Source organism: Myotis davidii, unplaced genomic scaffold (assembly GCF_000327345.1).
Source record: "Myotis davidii unplaced genomic scaffold, ASM32734v1 scaffold135, whole genome shotgun sequence".
Lineage (NCBI taxonomy): Eukaryota > Metazoa > Chordata > Mammalia > Chiroptera > Vespertilionidae > Myotis > Myotis davidii.
The window spans coordinates 7,864,091-7,882,913 of record NW_006289813.1 but is presented as its reverse complement, the minus strand read 5'-3'; the positions used below and the strand labels follow the sequence as shown (position 1 = coordinate 7,882,913).

At 43.3% G+C, this 18,823-nt stretch overlaps 1 protein-coding gene across 1 annotated transcript in view; it reads right to left on the bottom strand.

Moving 5' to 3' along the window:
* The window catches only part of SDHA (succinate dehydrogenase complex flavoprotein subunit A), a 25,965-nt gene extending 7,167 nt beyond the window's left edge, over nt 1–18,798 (bottom strand). The window contains exons 1-11 of the mRNA XM_006762445.2: nt 18,652–18,798; nt 12,798–12,878; nt 11,605–11,766; nt 9,670–9,813; nt 9,236–9,400; nt 7,858–8,006; nt 6,896–7,020; nt 5,049–5,217; nt 3,701–3,896; nt 2,757–2,928; nt 256–374 (exon numbers count right to left, since the gene is read on the bottom strand). Coding sequence (XP_006762508.1) covers nt 256–374; nt 2,757–2,928; nt 3,701–3,896; nt 5,049–5,217; nt 6,896–7,020; nt 7,858–8,006; nt 9,236–9,400; nt 9,670–9,813; nt 11,605–11,766; nt 12,798–12,878; nt 18,652–18,714 — 1,545 coding nt within the window. The 5' untranslated portion in view covers nt 18,715–18,798. The remainder of the gene's footprint in view (nt 1–255; nt 375–2,756; nt 2,929–3,700; nt 3,897–5,048; nt 5,218–6,895; nt 7,021–7,857; nt 8,007–9,235; nt 9,401–9,669; nt 9,814–11,604; nt 11,767–12,797; nt 12,879–18,651) is intronic.
* Nucleotides 18,799–18,823: the final 25 nt, after the last annotated feature.

The window sequence follows — 18,823 nt, the reverse complement described above, 5'->3', positions numbered from 1 at the left end:
ATAGTGTGAGGAAGGAAGCCCACACGCAAGCAACCTGGAGCATATGAGAGAGGGCGGAGTTCCCTGATGCTGCAGTCGCTATTACTGCCCTTGGCATTCTATGTAGAAAGACATACACTTCTATCTTATTTGATCTCTTTTGTACTTCTACTTGATACAGCAAAAAGTATGTCCTTCTGCTACTTACCCCAAACCCCAGTGCAGGGCTGTCAATGCGGCTGGTCTGCTTACTGCAGTGTGTGTGCAGGTTCTTACCTTCTGCATGTTGAGTCGTAGCTCCGATGTTCTTATGCTTCCATCAGCAAATCTCAACTTGTCAAGATTCATGACAGATTCTTCCCCAGCATTTGCTTTAATAGGGGGAACTTTATCTCCTAAAGAATAAAAAGGCTAGAATTTAACTTCTGAAAAACACTGAGAAAAAACAGACAAATTTAATGACACCAAATGTGTCATTAAAAATGCACCTGAGACTCTACCTGACCACCCTATACCCGAGGTTCTGTTGACTTGGGGTCAAAAAGTAAACATAAAGATAAAATGCCTGGCAAAGAGTAGGTGTCCAATAAGTAATTTTTGAATGCACAAAAGATAAACCATTTAAAACTTTGCACCATTATTCTGTTATGGGGAAAAATGGCATCCTCCGAATGGCGGTTCTCCGCAAATCTGCCAACCTCCTTCCAACAGGCCTGGCCAGCTGTGTTTATATCTCCTGCTGATCCTGACCCTTGTACCCACGTACCTAACCGATACCTCAAGGTCTGCTGTTCTCGACTTTCTGAGAAGATAATGTTTTGAGGAATTTTAGGGCTTTTTTGGGATGACACTTTTAAATGTATTTTCTTCAGCATGTAATACACACAGGAGACAAAGGTCTGCAAATCAAGCAGGGCACTGGCCTCTCTGATCTTCCTGAGCTCTTCTAGGCAGGCTGCTGTTCTGGTTTGCTTTTGTTTATGTTTTAAAAAATTGTCATTTAGTAAAATCGACTTTTTTTTCTTTAGGTGCATAGTTCTAAACATTTTAATAAGCATACAGATTTCTGTAACCACCATAATCAGGATACAGAATAGGGTTTGAAAACTTTAATTTTTAAAATATTCTGAGGGAAGTAGTGGTGCAAACATTCTCTCCTTTCCTTTTTGCACTTTAAAAAGTAAAGTATAATTAAAGTACAATACCAGTTTTTGTGTAGAGTTTTTTAAGTTTGGGCAAAGAGTTACATAACCTTACCCACAACCACAAGCAGGATATAGTCCCTGGCAACCACTTTTCAGAATGTCATATATATAGAATCATACAAATATAGTCTTTTGAGTCTAGATCAGTGATGGTGAACCTTTTGAGCTCGGTGTGTCAGCATTTTGAAAAACCCTAACTTAACTCTGGTGCCATGTCACATATAGAAATTTTTTGATATTTGCAACCATAGTAAAACAAAGACTTATATTTTTGATATTTATTTAAGTATTTAAATGCCATTTAACAAAGAAAAATCAACCAAGAAAATGAGTTCGCGTGTCACCTCTGACACGCGTGTCATAGGTCGCCATCACTGGTCTAGATCATAGAGCCTAATACATTTGAGATTCATCAATATTGTTGAATGTATGGGTAGTTTGTTCCTTTCTATTGCTGAGTTTAAAAACATTTTTAAGTGTGCATTGATCCTCCAGATATAAAATTATAAGGTATTCTTATAAAACTTCCTTTTTGTTTTTCATTTTCAAAGAGTGAGCCTCAAATTTTCTGCTATGCTTTTGGAGATTTGGTATCAGGTTCTCTGCTAGGAAAATGAGCACTAGATCTGGGTCAGACCAGGTGGGTTAATTCCTGCCTTTGACACAATGACTGGAGGCAAGGCCCTGCTTCTGCATTTCAGCCTGGAGTTGTGTTGGTCAGAGCATGGAAGTGTCTCTGTGAAGACAGACCCTTGGGAAGGTCCTGTTCTCAGTGGTATATAGTATTTTTTCCTTTGCAAATATTTAAAATTACCACACGGAGAAAATCATTGCTTAAAACCATTTTATCACTGAAGTGGAGCCATAACCCCATCCTTTATTTTGTTTGCATTCAGTCAGCCCTTTCTCCTTTAGCAGACTATACTTTTAGAATGGCCTAAATTACTTTTCTATAAGTACCAAAAAAATTACATATTCACTTATGTCTATGATTTAAAATATTTCATTGCACCCTAACCGGTTTGGCTCAGTGGATAGAGCGTCAGCCTGCAGACTCAAAGGTCCCAGGTTCGATTCCAGTCAAGGGCATGTACCTTGGTTGCGGGCACATCCCCAGTAGGGAGTGTGCAGGAGGCAGCTGATCGATGTTTCTCTCTCATCGATGTTTCTAACTCTCTATCCCTCTCCCTTCCTCTCTGTAAAAAATCAATAAAATATATTAAAAAAATAAAAAATATTTCTTTGCAAGCAAATAATTTATATCAGGCAAGTAATATGTGATAAACTTCCCTCAAATTAACAATTTCCTAATAGAGATTTTTCTAAGCAGAACATAGTAACTGCAAAAAAATTTTTTGCCCGAACTTGTTACTCTCATAACTGATAAGCCCCCGACCCAGCCTATATCCAGTCTTAAGTCTGCCACCATGTAAACCTCTGAATTTGTTTCACTTCCAGGGAGAAAACCAGACCACCGCTATATGACTACTAAGCAAATCTTCAATTACAGACCTTGACTTTGTAACCTTTTGGCCCTGAAACAAACTGGGTAGCTACTTGAAGAAAACATACCGGGTCTGCAGGACTCTGCGATACTCAAGGCACATGCCCGGCCAAAGACGACCAGGTCCAAGAGTGAGTTTGCCCCAAGACGGTTGGCACCATGCACCGAGGCGCAGGCGGCCTCTCCACAAGCGTACAGGCCAGGCACAACCTGGTCCTGGCCGTTCACATGCCTCAGAACCTTCGGAAAAGAGGAACAGATGTAAGAGCACAGTCTGCACAGGCCCTTCCCTGCAAGGAGCAGCTGTGCTATAGGTCAGAGCAAGGACAGGATCTTCTCTGTCTGCAGGGAACCTCCTGTGCTGACCCCGTCTCCTCCCTCTGCCTCCGAATACTATGTTACCCTGTGCAGAGGTCAAAGGGCCCCAAATAGCAGCACTTGTAATTTCAATCCCACACTAATTCCCATCAGAAACCTCACCCACCACCTGATTTAACCTCCTGTATTCCCATTCTCTGATTTTGGATTCAGATAAAGGGAGCATGGCAGGGTTTGGGAACATTAAACTATGAGGTAGAAGACTTGGTTGTAATTCAGTCTTCCAACTTATAACTCATCTATGAAGTGAGAATATAATTCCTACTCACCTCACATGAGGAGGGACTAAACGCAACTGATTGAAAAGCTCTTTGTGAACTACAAACCACCCAAACATATACATTATAAAGAACACACAATTTACAAGGCCACTGCAAAAATAACGAGATCATATAGGGAAAAACTGCAAATGATGTGTACGACTATTTACTAAGAAGGGATTAATAAATTATTAAGAATTGTTATTAAGGAGTGAATGCAGTATTGCTGTCCAGTAACAGCAATCTAAAGGAAGTGCAGCCTATGAAACAACAGGTACTTTTTTGAGAAAGACATCTGCCTTTTCCTCTAAGATCTACAGGAACAACTGTGAGGTGGGTCCACTGTCCCATCCTCTTTCCCGCTGTATAGTCACCTGTCCCTTGAAGTTGGTGGGAATGCCACCCATGTTATAGTGCACGGTGGGAAGGACAGGGATCGGCTCCTTGGTGACGTCCACACCCGCAAAGATCATGGCCGTCTCTGAAATGCCAGGCAGGCGCATGGCGAGCTGCTCCGGGGGCAGGTGGTGCAACTGCAGGTAGACGTGATCTTTCTCAGGGCCACAGCCTCTGGTAAAAAAGAACCGTATAACATAAGGCAAAGAACAGTGATTACAGAAAACATGAGATTACAAAATAATCGAAGCATATGAGGCTCCTCATTTTTTGATACTGAAAAAACGTATTCATTTCTCCTTTTCTAAGCACCTACTATGGACAGGGTAGACTCCATACCCTTGATACAGCCATGAACAACACACAGACACACATCCTGGCCTCACAGGGCTCACAGTTTGCTATGCTTTCCTTGGTAAATGCATCAGAAAGCCCTTTTATGCCAAATACTCCCAAGTAACATTTGACTTCTCATTTTTTAATGGAAAAATGTAAAACCTCCAAAGGTCATACCAGCAGATATCTGATGTGTCACCACAGTACAGCAAAGTATCAGAACAGCCCACACACCTGAAGGTCCCCAAACAAGGGTTAAAACACAATACAACACCAAAGGCTCCAACACTATTTTCAGGTTGGGGGTGTCATGTCTCACTTCTCCAACACTGACTGTCTCTATCACATACGCATACTTTCACACACAAAGTATGTTCCAAAGATTTAAAAAAAAATCATCCTTGGGTGAGAATTTAGAAAAACAAAAACAAAGAAACTGGCTAACTTCTCAAAATATAACTCTCTAGAGCAGCGGTTCTCAACCTATGGGTCGCGACCCCTTTGGGGGTCGAACGACCCTTTCACAGGGGTTGCCTAATACCATCGGAAAACACATATATAATTACATATTGTTTTGTGATTAATCACTATGCTTTAATTATGTTCAATTTGTAACAATGAAAATACATCCTGCATATCAGATATTTAAATTACGATTCATAACAGCAGCAAAATCACAGTTATGAAATAGCGATGAAAATAATTTTATGGTTGGGGGTCACCACAACATGAGGAACTGTATTAAAGGGTCGCAGCATTAGGAAGGTTGAGAACCACTGCTCTAGAGAGACATAAGCTAACAGACAACAGTCAGAAGAAGCAGAGGTAAAAGCCTGCCTGCCTAGGCAGAGGTGGGGGTGGGTGCTGCAACTCACACAGAAGCCATACCAGCCCATGTTAGAATGTAGACACGAGCAACAGCCCCCGAAGAGAGAGGAGGCTCTGTGTGCCTGCATATGCACTCAGGCCCATTGGGAGATAATCACAGACCTTCCTTCACGGATTTCCAGAGTCATGGACCGGGACACGACGTCTCTGGAGGCCAGGTCCTTGGCCACCGGGGCATAGCGCTCCATGAACCTCTCGCCTTGACTGTTAATGAGAATGCCTCCCTCTCCACGGCACCCTTCTGTGATGAGACAGCCAGCACCATATATGCCTGCAAAGAACCCAATTAATTGAATATTTATAACCTGTCGATGCTAGACCTATGCAAGTATTTTCTAAAAGATATCTGGGGGAGTGGGAAGCAAAGGGTATGTAAAGGACATTAAAGTCAGAGTAAGACGGAAGAAAAGGTAAGGAATAGTAAGTACAAACTTTCTCAATAACAAAAGCACAGAGTGAGGAAGAAAGACAGCTGCAGTGCACAATGATACAGCCCTGCTGAGTGCTCTAATTTTAACTGCATTTTAACCTTTCAGCATAGCTAAGTGTATGTTAAATATCTCAGCTTTTAATTTTTGAACATCCTTTTGCACACTGAAATTGTGGTGACTAGTTGAGGTAAAAAAAAAATAACTTGGAACATTTGTATCTAAAGTAACCAAATACGTTACAATAGTAATTATTATACAGTTAATACTTATACTGTACTTGCTATGTACAATTCTAAGTTTCCCAGTGACTGCAGGTAATATTATCCCCATTTTTAGAAAAGTACAATTAAAGCTCAGTAAGTTGCCCAACATCCACCTGGGAAGGACAGAGGCCAAGTCATGCGTGGCAACACACAAGGTCTACACCCTTCACCTCAACTCGGTCCCTCAATGTAATGAAAATGAGGAATGCCACACCATGCTTCAGTTTTAACAAAGGAGACAGATACATAATGTAATTTTACAGCTAACACTCACTCCTACATCAAGAGTCATCTTGCTTTTAAAAGAATGTAAATTCTTGCGTGTTCCTAGTTTCAATGGCATTTTTTCTAGTAGTTTATTTCTCACACATTGAAGAGGAAGCATGAGAAATAGAGCATACTCTGATTTAGATAAAATTAGTAATTATAAAACCACCTAATACATTTTTTTATTTTTAATCCCTTTCAGGGATCAGAAAGAACATACTGATCAGAGCAAAGAGAAAACACGGGTCTAGCTCTTAGCATGGTGGCCACTGCCACCATATGTGAAGTCTCCTCTGTTGACAGGTCAGAAAAGCAACTCAGAAAGAAAAGGTCAGGATGAGTTCATCTCCCAAGAGAGATTCTCAGACTCATTTATGGATAACATTTCCCCAACTCTCTCAAACCTGCAACCCCAGCCGAGACCACCCCCTTCTGAATCCCACACCTGTACTGTCTGATGACCCAAGATGAGTTCATCTCCACCATGGCTGGCATCCGCACTCGTTAGCACCTCATGGATCCCGACATGTCAGAGCTGCATCCTGATGGCACTCTGTTACTAAGGCAGCCTGATGTTCTCCCTACAAACTGAAATCTGCCCATGACATGTTTCTAGTCATATGTTCTTCCCCTCACTTTCAGTAAATACTGACTGAGGTTCTACCAGGTGCCAGGCACTGAGGACACAGCAGTAAATGAAACAGATCTGCCCCTACCTCCCGGAGCTGACAACCCAGTGGTAAGGGACACTGAACAATTGCTGCTTTATGAGTGGGATAAGTACACCTAGGCCAGGTGTAGCTACGACAGGACCTCGACCTCCACTACCTTGGGGGAGCTGGGAAAGTCTCCTGAGGAAATGACAAGTTAGGACCCAAGAGATGAGAAAGCAGGGAAGTTTGTATAGGAACTGCAGGAAGCATTCCATGAGTACTGAGTGCTTAAAAGACACAAAAGCCTCAGTTTCTCGAAAGTAGCCCCATCCTACCTGTGGGGTGGAACTGAACAAACTCCAAGTCCTGGCAGGGAAGGCCTGCCCTGGTGACCATTGCAGTGCCATCTCCGGTGCTAGTGTGGGCAGACGTGCAGCTAAAGTAGGTGCGCCCATAGCCTCTGGAAAAGATAAGCCAGCAGAGAGAGAGTGGTGACTGCATGCAGTGCCCCATTGGAACCTCCTTTCTCTAACAGCCCTCCGTGGACAGCAGCCTACCCACCACCACAGGTGCCCTCTGCACACACCTGGGCAACGGTGAGGGAAGCCTGGGACAGAGAAGGTACTCTCATTTGGACTTCAGTACTTTTGTGCTGTTTGAGCAATTCCTCTTATGATAAGCATATATCACTTTTATAATGAAATTTTAAATGTTTATGGATTCACCTTTTTAAAGAGTTAAAATAAGAGACTGATGATATAAAATGGAATCTATTTATTTTCATCAAATAAACAAACAGCATTTATCTATCTGAGAAGTCAGTATAAAACAGTATCCATTAGCCTGGCCAGCATGGCTCTGTGGTTGAGTGTTGACCTATAAACAACGAGGTCACGGTTCCGTTCACAATCAGGGCACATGCCTGGGTTGCAGGAGGCAGCCGATCAATGATTCTCTCTCATCACTGATGTTTCTCTCTCTCTCTCTCTCTCTCTCCCTCCCTGAAATAAGTAAAAATATATTTTAAAAAACACACCAGTATCCATTAAAACAAAAGAGATATTATTCCAGGAAGTGTCATGTGACTCTCTAGGCCTCAGTTTCCCAAGGGTTCCCCCCCACTGCAAACTGTAGGACACTTTATTGCCCACCTCAGAAGCGGATGATATTGTTGCCCTCTTGATGGCCTGTGTCTGAACCACATGTCCAAAATGCCTCTACTTTTATTAGGATAAAGGACCTCTGAAAGTCAACTTCCCTATAGAGAAATTAAATACAATAAAAATTAGATTCCTACCCAGTAGCTATAACTGTGTTCTTTGCTCTGATGCGGTGGATGTACCCGTCTTCTATGCACAGTGCAATAACACCACGACATTCCCCATTTTCCATCAGAAGATCCAAGGCAAAATACTCCACAAAATAGCTGGTATCATATCGCAAAGACTAAAAGAGAAACAAAAATAGAGCCCCCATTTAAGGTCTTAAACCAACATATTAAGCGATGCTGTTTATGTGAACTGGGTAAAAACCTTGATGTGGGGTATGTAACAAAAAGATCAGGTAAACCCTGGGAGAGTACCAGGCTGGAAACAAGTCACAGACGCCAACTCACATCAACCCAGTGCTGATACTATCGTGAAACACAAAAGGGGCTCTACTCCTGGCTGTATAAACAAAACATAAAAAGGTGCACACACGTCAGTGCACACAAGGAGGAGACTGACTCCAGAAGCGACTGGTAATGTGCTAACATATCCCTTATTTGTACACATCCTAATAGGCATTATACGCTCTCTGGCACCACATGCAGCTTGACACTAGAGCTGGGGCCCACGGACCACAGGGTCTCGATTTAGGCTGGGCTGAATTATACGGGATCTGCTGGCCCTATGCAGCCACATTTGTCTAAATAAAACAAAACTTTCAGCCCCTCAGAACATCAGCCACATTTGTGATGGTCACATGCGGTGGGAAGCTGCTGGACTGGACAGCCCAGATAAGCATATATCTATGGCAGAAGGTTCTACTGGACAATGGTGGCCCAGGCCCTGGATCTGACAGTCCTCTTGGCTAATGGGAGGGTCTCTCATGAAACTGTTAGCTTCCCACATGACACATAATTCCATGGGATGAGCAGGTCCTGTTACATAATTGTCAATACACTTGGCCAGAAAAGCCGCTGGTGTTCTAAAACTTGCAAATCAATGGCCTGCCCCATTTATAAACAAGAGTTCAGAATACTGATTATTCTGAATCAATATTATTCAGAATATTGATTACTGGGCCACGCCGAGGTTGATCCTGATTATCCAGTGACTGCTAGCCCTCAAGTCTTAGTCCAGTTTTAACAGTCTATTAAATCAATCAGTTCATGAACTCAGAGGTGGTAAAAGGGACTTAAAATATGTGCTTTGCTCTTAGACTTTCAGTGTGACAGATTACAAATTCAAACCTGGTATGTAATGATTATCAATTTAGTTTTCTAAAATAGATACTTTCCAATTAACAATTACTACACATGGCCTACCAGTATTCTGTTGCTTTTTATGACACTCCTTAGGCTGACATTCTGATACTCTGACACATCCCCAGGGTGGCCTGTCTTCAGCTCATCACATGCTTGGCCAGACTGGACCATGTCCCATCACCCCGGGCACCCAGGGCGGCCTCACCCTTCCATACAACGTGTGCAGCAGTGAATGGCCGGTGCGGTCAGCAACGCAGCAGCAACGATGGGCTTGTCCACCTTTCCCAAACTTGAGGCTCTGTCCCCCAAAGGCCCGCTGGTAGATCTTCCCATCCTTGGTTCTGCTAAATGGCATGCCATAATTCTCTAGCTGTGAAACAAACAAACACCTATTACTTTAAAGGAATCAAGATACTCATGGCTAATTTATTCCAAGCAACTTCAACCTAAATCTGCAAACCCAACACTAATATATTCTATGAAAAGGTCAACGCTTCAGAAAAGATAAAAATTTCCTTGTTAAATTAATTGAATGGTTAATAGCAGAAAATATTTCCCTGTTATATTGGCTCGACACCATCCTTTTCTGCCGACCACACCTGCCTCAATCCCATTAGAAACAGACTGTGAGCACCTTACCTCAATCACAGAGGCGGGGGCCTGCTCTGTCATGTAGTGGATGGCATCCTGGTCTCCCAGCCAGTCAGAGCCCTTCACGGTGTCATAGAAGTGCCACCTCCAGTTGTCCTCCTCCATGTTCCCCAGAGCAGCATTGATTCCTCCCTGGAAACACAAAGCAACTTTATGAGCTACAACTGGGAGCCCCATGGCATCTTCCAGGCTCATCTCTCCCCAGCCCGTCCCCGGGAACTAGATTTGGAGGAAGCTGAGTACTTATGAGGTAACTATCTGTGAATGATCTGACTACAGACCAATTCCAGGACCTTCCTTAGCAGAGGGAGGCAGCACTGTATGACAGATTCCAAATCACGCTTCCTCCCCTTAACAAGCTAATGTTGTGGGCCCAGTTACTACATCCCTCGGCCTCAGTCTTGTGAACGGGACTTGAAGCTAACCTCTTCGAAGAGTTATCTGGAGAACTAAGTGAGAGGTTACATGTGCAACCCTTCTTACCAAACCTGGCACATAAAAGGTACTCAACAAATCTGGATAATTTTATGACAAAATGTTTGTAATAGTAATCTATAGACATATGTTAAAGATGAGAAGCACTTACTGCCAAGTAATACACTCCAAATTCAAGAGTCACACTCCCCACATTCTCTTCCATTTGCTGTGCATGGTCACCCCATCCCTGCCTTATCCCCACTGCCTCCACCCCTCACAGGCACAGAAAACGTAGCACAGGGACAAATGTTAAGGCTCACCCTTTCCCCCCACAACTTAAAATTGGATTCCTCCTCTTTAATCTTTTTTTTTCACAAGTAAAGGCACATTTCCTAACTTACCTCTCTTTTTTCCAACCGTTATTCAATCGCAACTTGTGAATCAAGCACACCCACATTGGAATTCCTTCTCCACTTAGTGCTGCCGTGCCTCAGTTTCCCAAATTATGTGTTAGGACAAAGTGATTCACTGGCAGACAGTGAGGAACCTTGTTACTTCCTCCCTCCCTTCTCCAACCCCTCCAACTAAAAACTCAAACGCAATTCTGATAAAATATGTAAATATAATGCCAGATACAGAAAGCTGGTTTAAAATAACACAAAAATACTTGGCCCAGTGCATGCATAAGTGCTATTTATTTTATTGCTACTCTTAGTAAGAATCAGGGCCACAGAGGCCTGGTCTTCTGGGCATTCCTAGTACTCTTCAGACTTTCTCAGGCCGTTGTCTGTCTTGTCCTTCAATTAAACCTCTCTTTTCTCAAGAACCAACATTCAAGTTAAGCTATCCTTTCCTTATTCTTTTTATTAAAACCGCACTACCTAAACATATTTTGCAATATTATTTAGAATTATCTATTTGTATTTTCCCTTTTAGACAAATTCTCCAAAGGTATATATTAATTCTTTAGTTTACAAAGCATGGCTTAGAACAAAGTATCTGGACAGTCAAGCTCCTGAAGAACGCTGCTGGACACTGAATACAGGCTGCTCCAGATTAGGGTGGCTTGATCCCCAGTAAGAAGTGTGCAGGAGGCAGCCAGTCAATGATCCTCTCTCATCACTGATGTTTCTATCTCTCCCTCCCTCTTCCTCTCTGAAATCAATAAAAATATGTTTTAAAAAAAAATTTAAAAAAAGAAAACTAGCCTAGAGACAAACTCATTTCAGACTGTTAAGTGCAACAAAGAAAGTTAAACCAAGAAGAGGGGAGGGGATGTAGGTGGAGTCGTCAGAGAAAACCATGTGTGACTAGAGCAGAAAAAGAATGACAAGGTTCCAGGCAATGAGCAGGGGAATGTGGGCAGAGATCCCTTAAAGGAGTGAGCTGAGTGAATGCAATGGGCATGGCGGGAAGGTGGCCTGTGGCAGGAAGTTGTTCAGGCAGAGTCTGGACAGCACAGTACCTTGCAGGTGCCAAAGCACTGAGAGAGTCATTTTCTCTTACCTGGGCTGCCACAGTGTGGGACCTGGTGGGAAAGAGCTTTGTAACACATGCGGTGCTAAACCCTGCCTCAGAAAGGCCAAACGCAGCTCGCAAGCCTGCCCCTCCAGCGCCAACCACCACAGCGTCAAATTCATGATCCACTACTGGGTATTGTGTAGAAATCTGGAAAAGAAAAATTCGCCTGTCAGTCACCCATTCAAATATGTCAAACACTGAGCCTGTAGCTGCAGTCAAAGGTCTTAAAGGGAATGAAAAGAAACACAAAAGAGCAAATGCCCAAAGAGCCTCCCCCTGTGAGGCCGAATACCTACAACTCGTAATCCTGAGATGTGGTGGGCACACCCTCAGTGAAAGGGGCCAGCTCTGCTCATACCAAGTAGAGCCACCTATCCTGTGGAGCTAGGAAACCATCATTAACTGGAACGCTGAAAACGTAAAGGTTCACCTCCAAGCAGGGACATGTATGGATGCAAAGGAAAGCACCAAGACAGACCAAAATACCAATTCTAAAGTTGGCTTTTCTTTTTAATTATCATTTTACTTATCTTTTTTTATTTATACCTATATACATAGGCTTAAATGAATCTGAGCTTATAATATGATCACAATTTTCCATCTGTGATCTGTAAGCTTCTCATGAAAATGTTAAAATTAAATATTGTTTTCATGTAGATAAGTTCATCTGGCTGACCTCAGAAGAACCAAGGACCACAACTCCATTTCAGGCCCATGTTTGCGTTTCTGACTGAGAAGGTGCCAACTAGCACTCAGTAACTATTGTGAGGTTATGAGAAAAGAACCTGCAAGCAAATTTCCATCTCTTCCACAGAGAGCAGACGAACCCACTGAACAAAAAAAGAGCCTCCAGGGTCCTGTGTGGAGTAGGGTGTCGTCTTCCACCCTCATAAACACTGCTTATTTGTCATTTGTATTTTTTTATTTTGCTGCTTTACTTGATTTAAATTTTGGTCTGGTTTACATAACAGCTGTAAGAAAAAAATGTTAGTATCTATGTTTATATTTATAATACATTAACTATTACTACACTAAAAAATAATCTGGGCACTGGAACGAGAATTTTTTTCTTTAAATAAGACCTGTGTATTAACCAAATGTATTAAAAACTGGTAGAGATCACTATCCCTCTAAGCCAAGATAATAATTTATAATGGAACAAAAAGTCATGAACTTACTGAATCTGAAACTTTAGCAGATGACCTCTTACTCCCATCAACAGTGAAGTCAAAACCACGGGATCCCGATGATAATGGCCGCTGGTGAGAGAGAGGGATGGAGAGCACTAAGTATCTTGAAGGAACAGGGGACTGGTAATTAAATTTCCTTTCCTGAGTTGTTAACCTTTGTGTGTACTTGGATGCTCCCCCTCACTTAGAAACCTCACCTGGGAGCCTATACTGAACCTGAAGGGTAGAGCAGGGGCTAAGGACTCAGACAAGCCCAAAGGGGACTTGACACTTTAGGGAAACTACTTCTAGATGAAGCTGGTTCCAAACAGGATATTACTGACTCAGCTGGGAAATGAACAAGGTATACTTTCACATTAATTTCTGAATTTATGTTACTTTAAATGGACAACGGGGAAGACATCTACATTGCGTAAGTGGTAGTTTTGCAAACAAGGAAGCATTTTTTTGAATCACTGAAGCTACACCCATCTGTAAGGTTTTGCGGTTCACAGGGGACCTTGTAGCAGATCAATACTCTAGAACAGGCTCTACTGGTGGCTGTGACACTTAGGCACCAGGGCCGTTATCCCTGCACTGTACACTTGAGGATTCCAGGCCCTGCGATGATTCGCCACTCTCTACATTGGCACTGGGCCTCAGCCACATCTCCTCTCATCTATCTACACCACAGCACCTGGACAACTTGTTCCTGGTTGATCCCTAGGGAACCTCTACAACTCTCCAAGTCTCGGCTTAAAGGTCCCATCCTATAAACATTTGCACAAAACTGGTATTAATGAAATCACAGCGGAGTATGAGAAGCAACATTCTTCATATACTAAAATGGCCAGCAACTGGCTGGCATGCTCAGTGGTTAGGGCGCTGGTCAGCACACAGGAATGGTCATAGGTTAGATTCTGGGACAAAGCACAAACCTGGGTTGCAAGGTTGATCCCCAGCCCTGGCGTGACCCCAACCTTGGGGCATGTGTGGGAGGTATCCAACCCACATGTCTCTCTTACATGGATGTTTCTCTCTCTCCTCCCTCCCTCCTTCCTATTCTCTCTAAAAATCAATGGGGAAAAAAATCCTCAGGTGAGGATTAACAAAACTAAAGAACAGTTTTAGAAAATAAGTACATTCAATAATGACAAAAGGGGATATGAGAGATGCCTTCAAGTATTCTGCAATTTAGAAGTTATTTACTACATGGGTTAAAAAAATTATTCTGTAGGGCAAACAAGTGAGGATTATAGGGAAGAGAATTTGACAAAATACAAAATGAACTCTCACTGAGCTGTTGTAAACTAAGTAGACTTTGCTCTAAGACAGTGGTTCTCAACCTTCCTAATGCCGGGACCCTTTAATACAGTTCCTCATGTTGTGATGACCCCCAATTTCATTGTTACAAATTGAACAATAATTAAAGCATAGTGATTAATCACAAAAACAATATGTAATTATATATGTGTTTTCCGATGGTCTTAGGCGACCCCTGTGAAAGGGTCGTTCGACCCCCAAAGGGGTCGCGACCCACAGATTGAGAACTGCTGCTCTAAGATGCAAGGACTCAGGCCAGACTGGATGGCTTAACCACCTTCGAGGAAGTCAGAGGTGGCTTCTACCTTTAAAGCTCCCTCTAACCCTGAGACTGAATGATGACTGGCACATATATTTGAGTTTATTTTCATTGCTCCAATTACAAAGTAGCTTCTTGTATTTTCAAATAGAGATGAACTTACAAGAGCGATATTCTTAACATCTCCAATTTATTTTTAAGCACATTTGTTTTTACTGACATAGGGCAATTTAGTTTTTTCCTTCAGAAAATGAATTGAAAAGAACAAAATTCCTCTGCTTCAATTTAATTTTTTAAATGGAAAAATCATATTTTAACAAAGAATTAAGTCACTGAAATAATTTTAGATATAGGTAATTAGATATCTATAATATAGATATAGGTAACAGTACCAATAAGAACGATACATTTTGTAATAAAAAGTTAAAACAGAACAGTGAGATTCCCTAAGTACTTATTTGGATGTTCATGTTAAATAAAGAAACACACTTAGCCCTAACCGGTTTGGCTCAGTGGATAAAGCGTCGGCTTGCAGACTCAAGGGTCCCAGGTTTGGTTCCGGTCAAGGGCATGTACCTTGGTTGCGGGCACATCCCTAGTGGGGAGAGTGCAGGAGGCAGCTGATCGATGTTTCTCTCATCGATGTTTCTGACTCTCTATCCCTCTCCCTTCCTCTCTGTAAAAAATCAATAAAATATATTTTAAAAAAAAAGAAAAAAAAAACACACTTAAAAGGGGGCAGCTACTATAATGAAATCTTTAACAAATGATTACACTGTCTCCCTGTGGAAAATAGTAACACTAACTTTTATATTTAAATCTGATTGTAGAATTTGGAGAGTCCAATTGTAACCCAATTTCTGCCTTTAGATAAAACTAATTTTGTGCCACTTACTAATTACTTTTTTTTTTAAGAGAACCATCAAACATTTTCTAACAGGGCAGCATGAAGAATAGGGAAATCTACCTAAGGTACAACTAAAAGGAACACTCAGACCTTTTAATAGTATAGGTGACTGAATTAGGAGGTAAATGGGAGAGCAAAGAAAGAAGAGTAGAGATACTGATATCATCAATCTAGCAAAGTGGGGGAAATCCTCAACTAATAGAACCTACAAATGATGAAAAAGAAACTCATTTGCAAGTATACTCTATACAATTACAAAAGAAGCCAAGAGAGGATCTGAAAAGTGATTGCATAACTATATTGGGAGAGCTGAGACTGTGGTTTAAGTAAACTAAATCCTTACCAGCAAAAGTCCATGTCTAAAATGGATAAAAATGCACCTGCATGTTAGCTAGAGAAAAGGAGGTAAATACCAAGAGTCAATACCAGAAACAATTCAGAATTGATTCCATTGGGGAAAGGGGTGGTGGGGGTGGTGTGTCTTACTCCTTTTCATTTATAAGGCCTTCTGCACTCATTGACTTTTTTTTTAACAACTATGTGTAATTATTTTCATTAAAAATTTAAAAACAGGGATGCTTAAAATACAGCTGACAAGGTTATAATATAGTTCACAAGGTTACTGAGCACAGGCTGCCAGCTGTGGGTCCTGGCTCAGATGAACACACACACAGATTTCACATATTACATCAGAGTCCTTGTTAACCCCACAGAGAAACTGAATCTATCCAGGGTACCTGAGCTTTGGACTTGGGTCTGCCCGGCTAATTCCAGATCCTGACTTTCCCTCCTATCTAAGGACCCTTGGGGGGAAAAAAAATCTCTGGAACTCCAAAGTAAGATGAATACCCAGGTTATATATAAAAGCCAAACCATAATTATTCAATGAATCAGGAAAAACATTACACACGACACAAAACTCTATGGGATTGGCACTCTTTTACACCAAGAAAAAAAAGAAGTAATTTTAGACACACCATTAAAACATATTCAGAACAATAAATGCAAAGAAAATAAGTTAGCTTAGATAGGACAAAGGTCTCAAAGTCTGGGCAGTTCTAATTGTGTCAGTCCATTAGGACAACTGGAAAGGAAATAAAGGCAAAACAGACTTGATAATTCTGTAATTTGAAAGCATCTGTAAATATTAAATGACTTGGAAACATCACAGAATTGTACAAAATGAGATAAAGAAAAATTCTCTGTGGACTTGATTCAAATTATCCTCATCATCTACTTTCCATGGACATGTCTCAGTTGGCATCATAAATTTCTCTTTCTTTTGTTCTGTCAAATTGATGCTTTTGTTCTTGCCAGTCTTAATCTCCAATAAATACATTGCTTGAGGACAGAATTAATTTCCATAGGAAAACCTATCTTCATCATGGCGATCTTTTATAGGCCTACCTTGTTCAAGTTTACTATCTCTATGTTGTCATCATGTTTACAACTACCTAAACACGGGAGAGTGGTGAAGATTCAAGGAGAAAATGAAGGTAAGTAAAGTGCTGGCAGCTAATTGGTGACTTCAAAGAACATCACTTCCAATCAATACCAAAGATTTACACACCCTGACCTCTTGTGCTTAGAACCTCACCCACTTTCAGCTATACGCTGGAGCCAGAATTCTAGCCCAGCCCGGATAAAGAACAGCTTTTGTTTTCATAAATTGACACAGGATAGGTGATGGGTGAAGGAAATTCCACAGGCTGGAGGGTCTTAGTCTGCACAAGGAATGCAAGGGTTCAGGACAGACACTTTATCCCTTTTTCAATCACCACCAGTTACCAATCTGCCATTTCACCTAACAAGTGAGAAGCACAAGCCTGCTCATGTTTGGCCGACTAAAAATACTCCACAGACTATAACTTCACTTGGACTCCCTACCTGTATTTTAGAGCCCAAAATGGGGGTGTGTGTGTGTGGGGGGGGTGCCTCTGGTCAGTAAGCACGTTGCAAGTATTTAAAATATTTTTGGCCCTGGCCGGCGCTCAGTGGTTAGCGCAAAGGCCCTGGGACCAAAGGGTCTCAGGGTTCAAGTCTCAGTCAAGGGCACGTACCGGCCGCCCGTCTGGGGGGTGGGGGTGGGGGAGAATGTTTCTCTCTCTCTCCCCCTCCTCCCTTCCCGTCACTCTGTAAAATAAAATAAAATGCTTCTGGTTTTGGCAGGATAGGATGAATGGTTGACTAAACCCTCTCATATTTAACGTCATTTTTTTAGTATATACCTTTCAAGAAGACAACTGCAAGTATAATTACAGGCATACGTCATGTCAACACTGTTGAATGCCTTGGTTCCTACTGGAACTTTTACGCTGAAATTAAATTACTAAGTAGGTGGGTGAACAAATTAATTTAAAAGAACCAACAACTAAAAGCTCTAAATTTAATGTGCTTACAGAATGCATGAAAGATGGACTCTGAGGACGGACTTGCAAAGAGCACGTCTGACAAACCCGGCACGGAGAGCAGCGACCCTCTGCGGGTCCTCCCCGACCCCGGCCTCCGCAGGTAGCGCAGGAACACGACCTTCCGGCGTCCGCTCCCAAATGCGGTTCTGCAGTCCGTGTGTCCACATTCTTCATCCAATTTTCAAACGCGTGCACAAAGGCCACGATACAAAACCCAAAACGAAGGGCCTAAACTTACTTGCCAGGCCTCGGTGTGGACACACAACTGCGCTTTCTCGAAAGGGGCCCCGATTTTGCAAACGGTTGCAAGGCAAGCCGAGGTGCGGCTGTTAGACACGCGTTCCACCTCACCCCGCGTTGGGCGGCAAAGATGGGGCCGGCGGGGAGCACGGGCTCGAACCCCACCGGGGCCTCTGCTGCAACGTCGCCCCACCGAGGGGCTGCGGGGATCAGTCCGGACTGTAGGCAGTGCCCCGCCCCGCCGGCGCCTCCAGCCAAACGCAAGGTCCCGCCTCCACCCCAGTTCTACGGGCCTTTAGGGATTCCGAGGCCTGGGGCACCGGCAGGCCGCTACCTGCCGGCGTGACCTTGGGCAGGCCCGCCTCCTCTCCTTCAAGTGCGGGGTGCGGAGGCCAGGAGACCTTGGCCCGAGGGGCATTCACACCCCGGACAGAAGGGGATCCCGAGAAGGCTCGCGGGAGCATATGACCTTCACGGGGACGCGGCCCGGCCGGCTTCACAAAAAGTCCAGCTGCCCCCCTGATGGTGTCCGACCCTCTCGGGGGGCCCCGCGGGTCCTACCCGCTCCGGTCCGCAGGCCATCCCCAGCCCGTGCAGATCAGAGACGGGGGCGCGGGGCTCCAGCGTCTGCTCCACACTGGCCTGCAGGGACCATCTGCACAGACCTCAGCCCCGCCCGCCCGAGCCCAGACGGACCGGGCCCGGCCCGCGGTATTGACTCACCGTCCCAGTCAGCGCCAGGCGTCTGGGGCGCAGCAGCCTCGACGCAACTCGGAGCCCCGACATGTCCAGCTACCGCTGCGCAGTCTCACCAGTCCCTGCGATCAGCCGCGCCAGTCGCGCCTGCGTAAATCGCCGCGCCCGGGGTCGCGGCGGGAGGACACTGCGCCTGCGC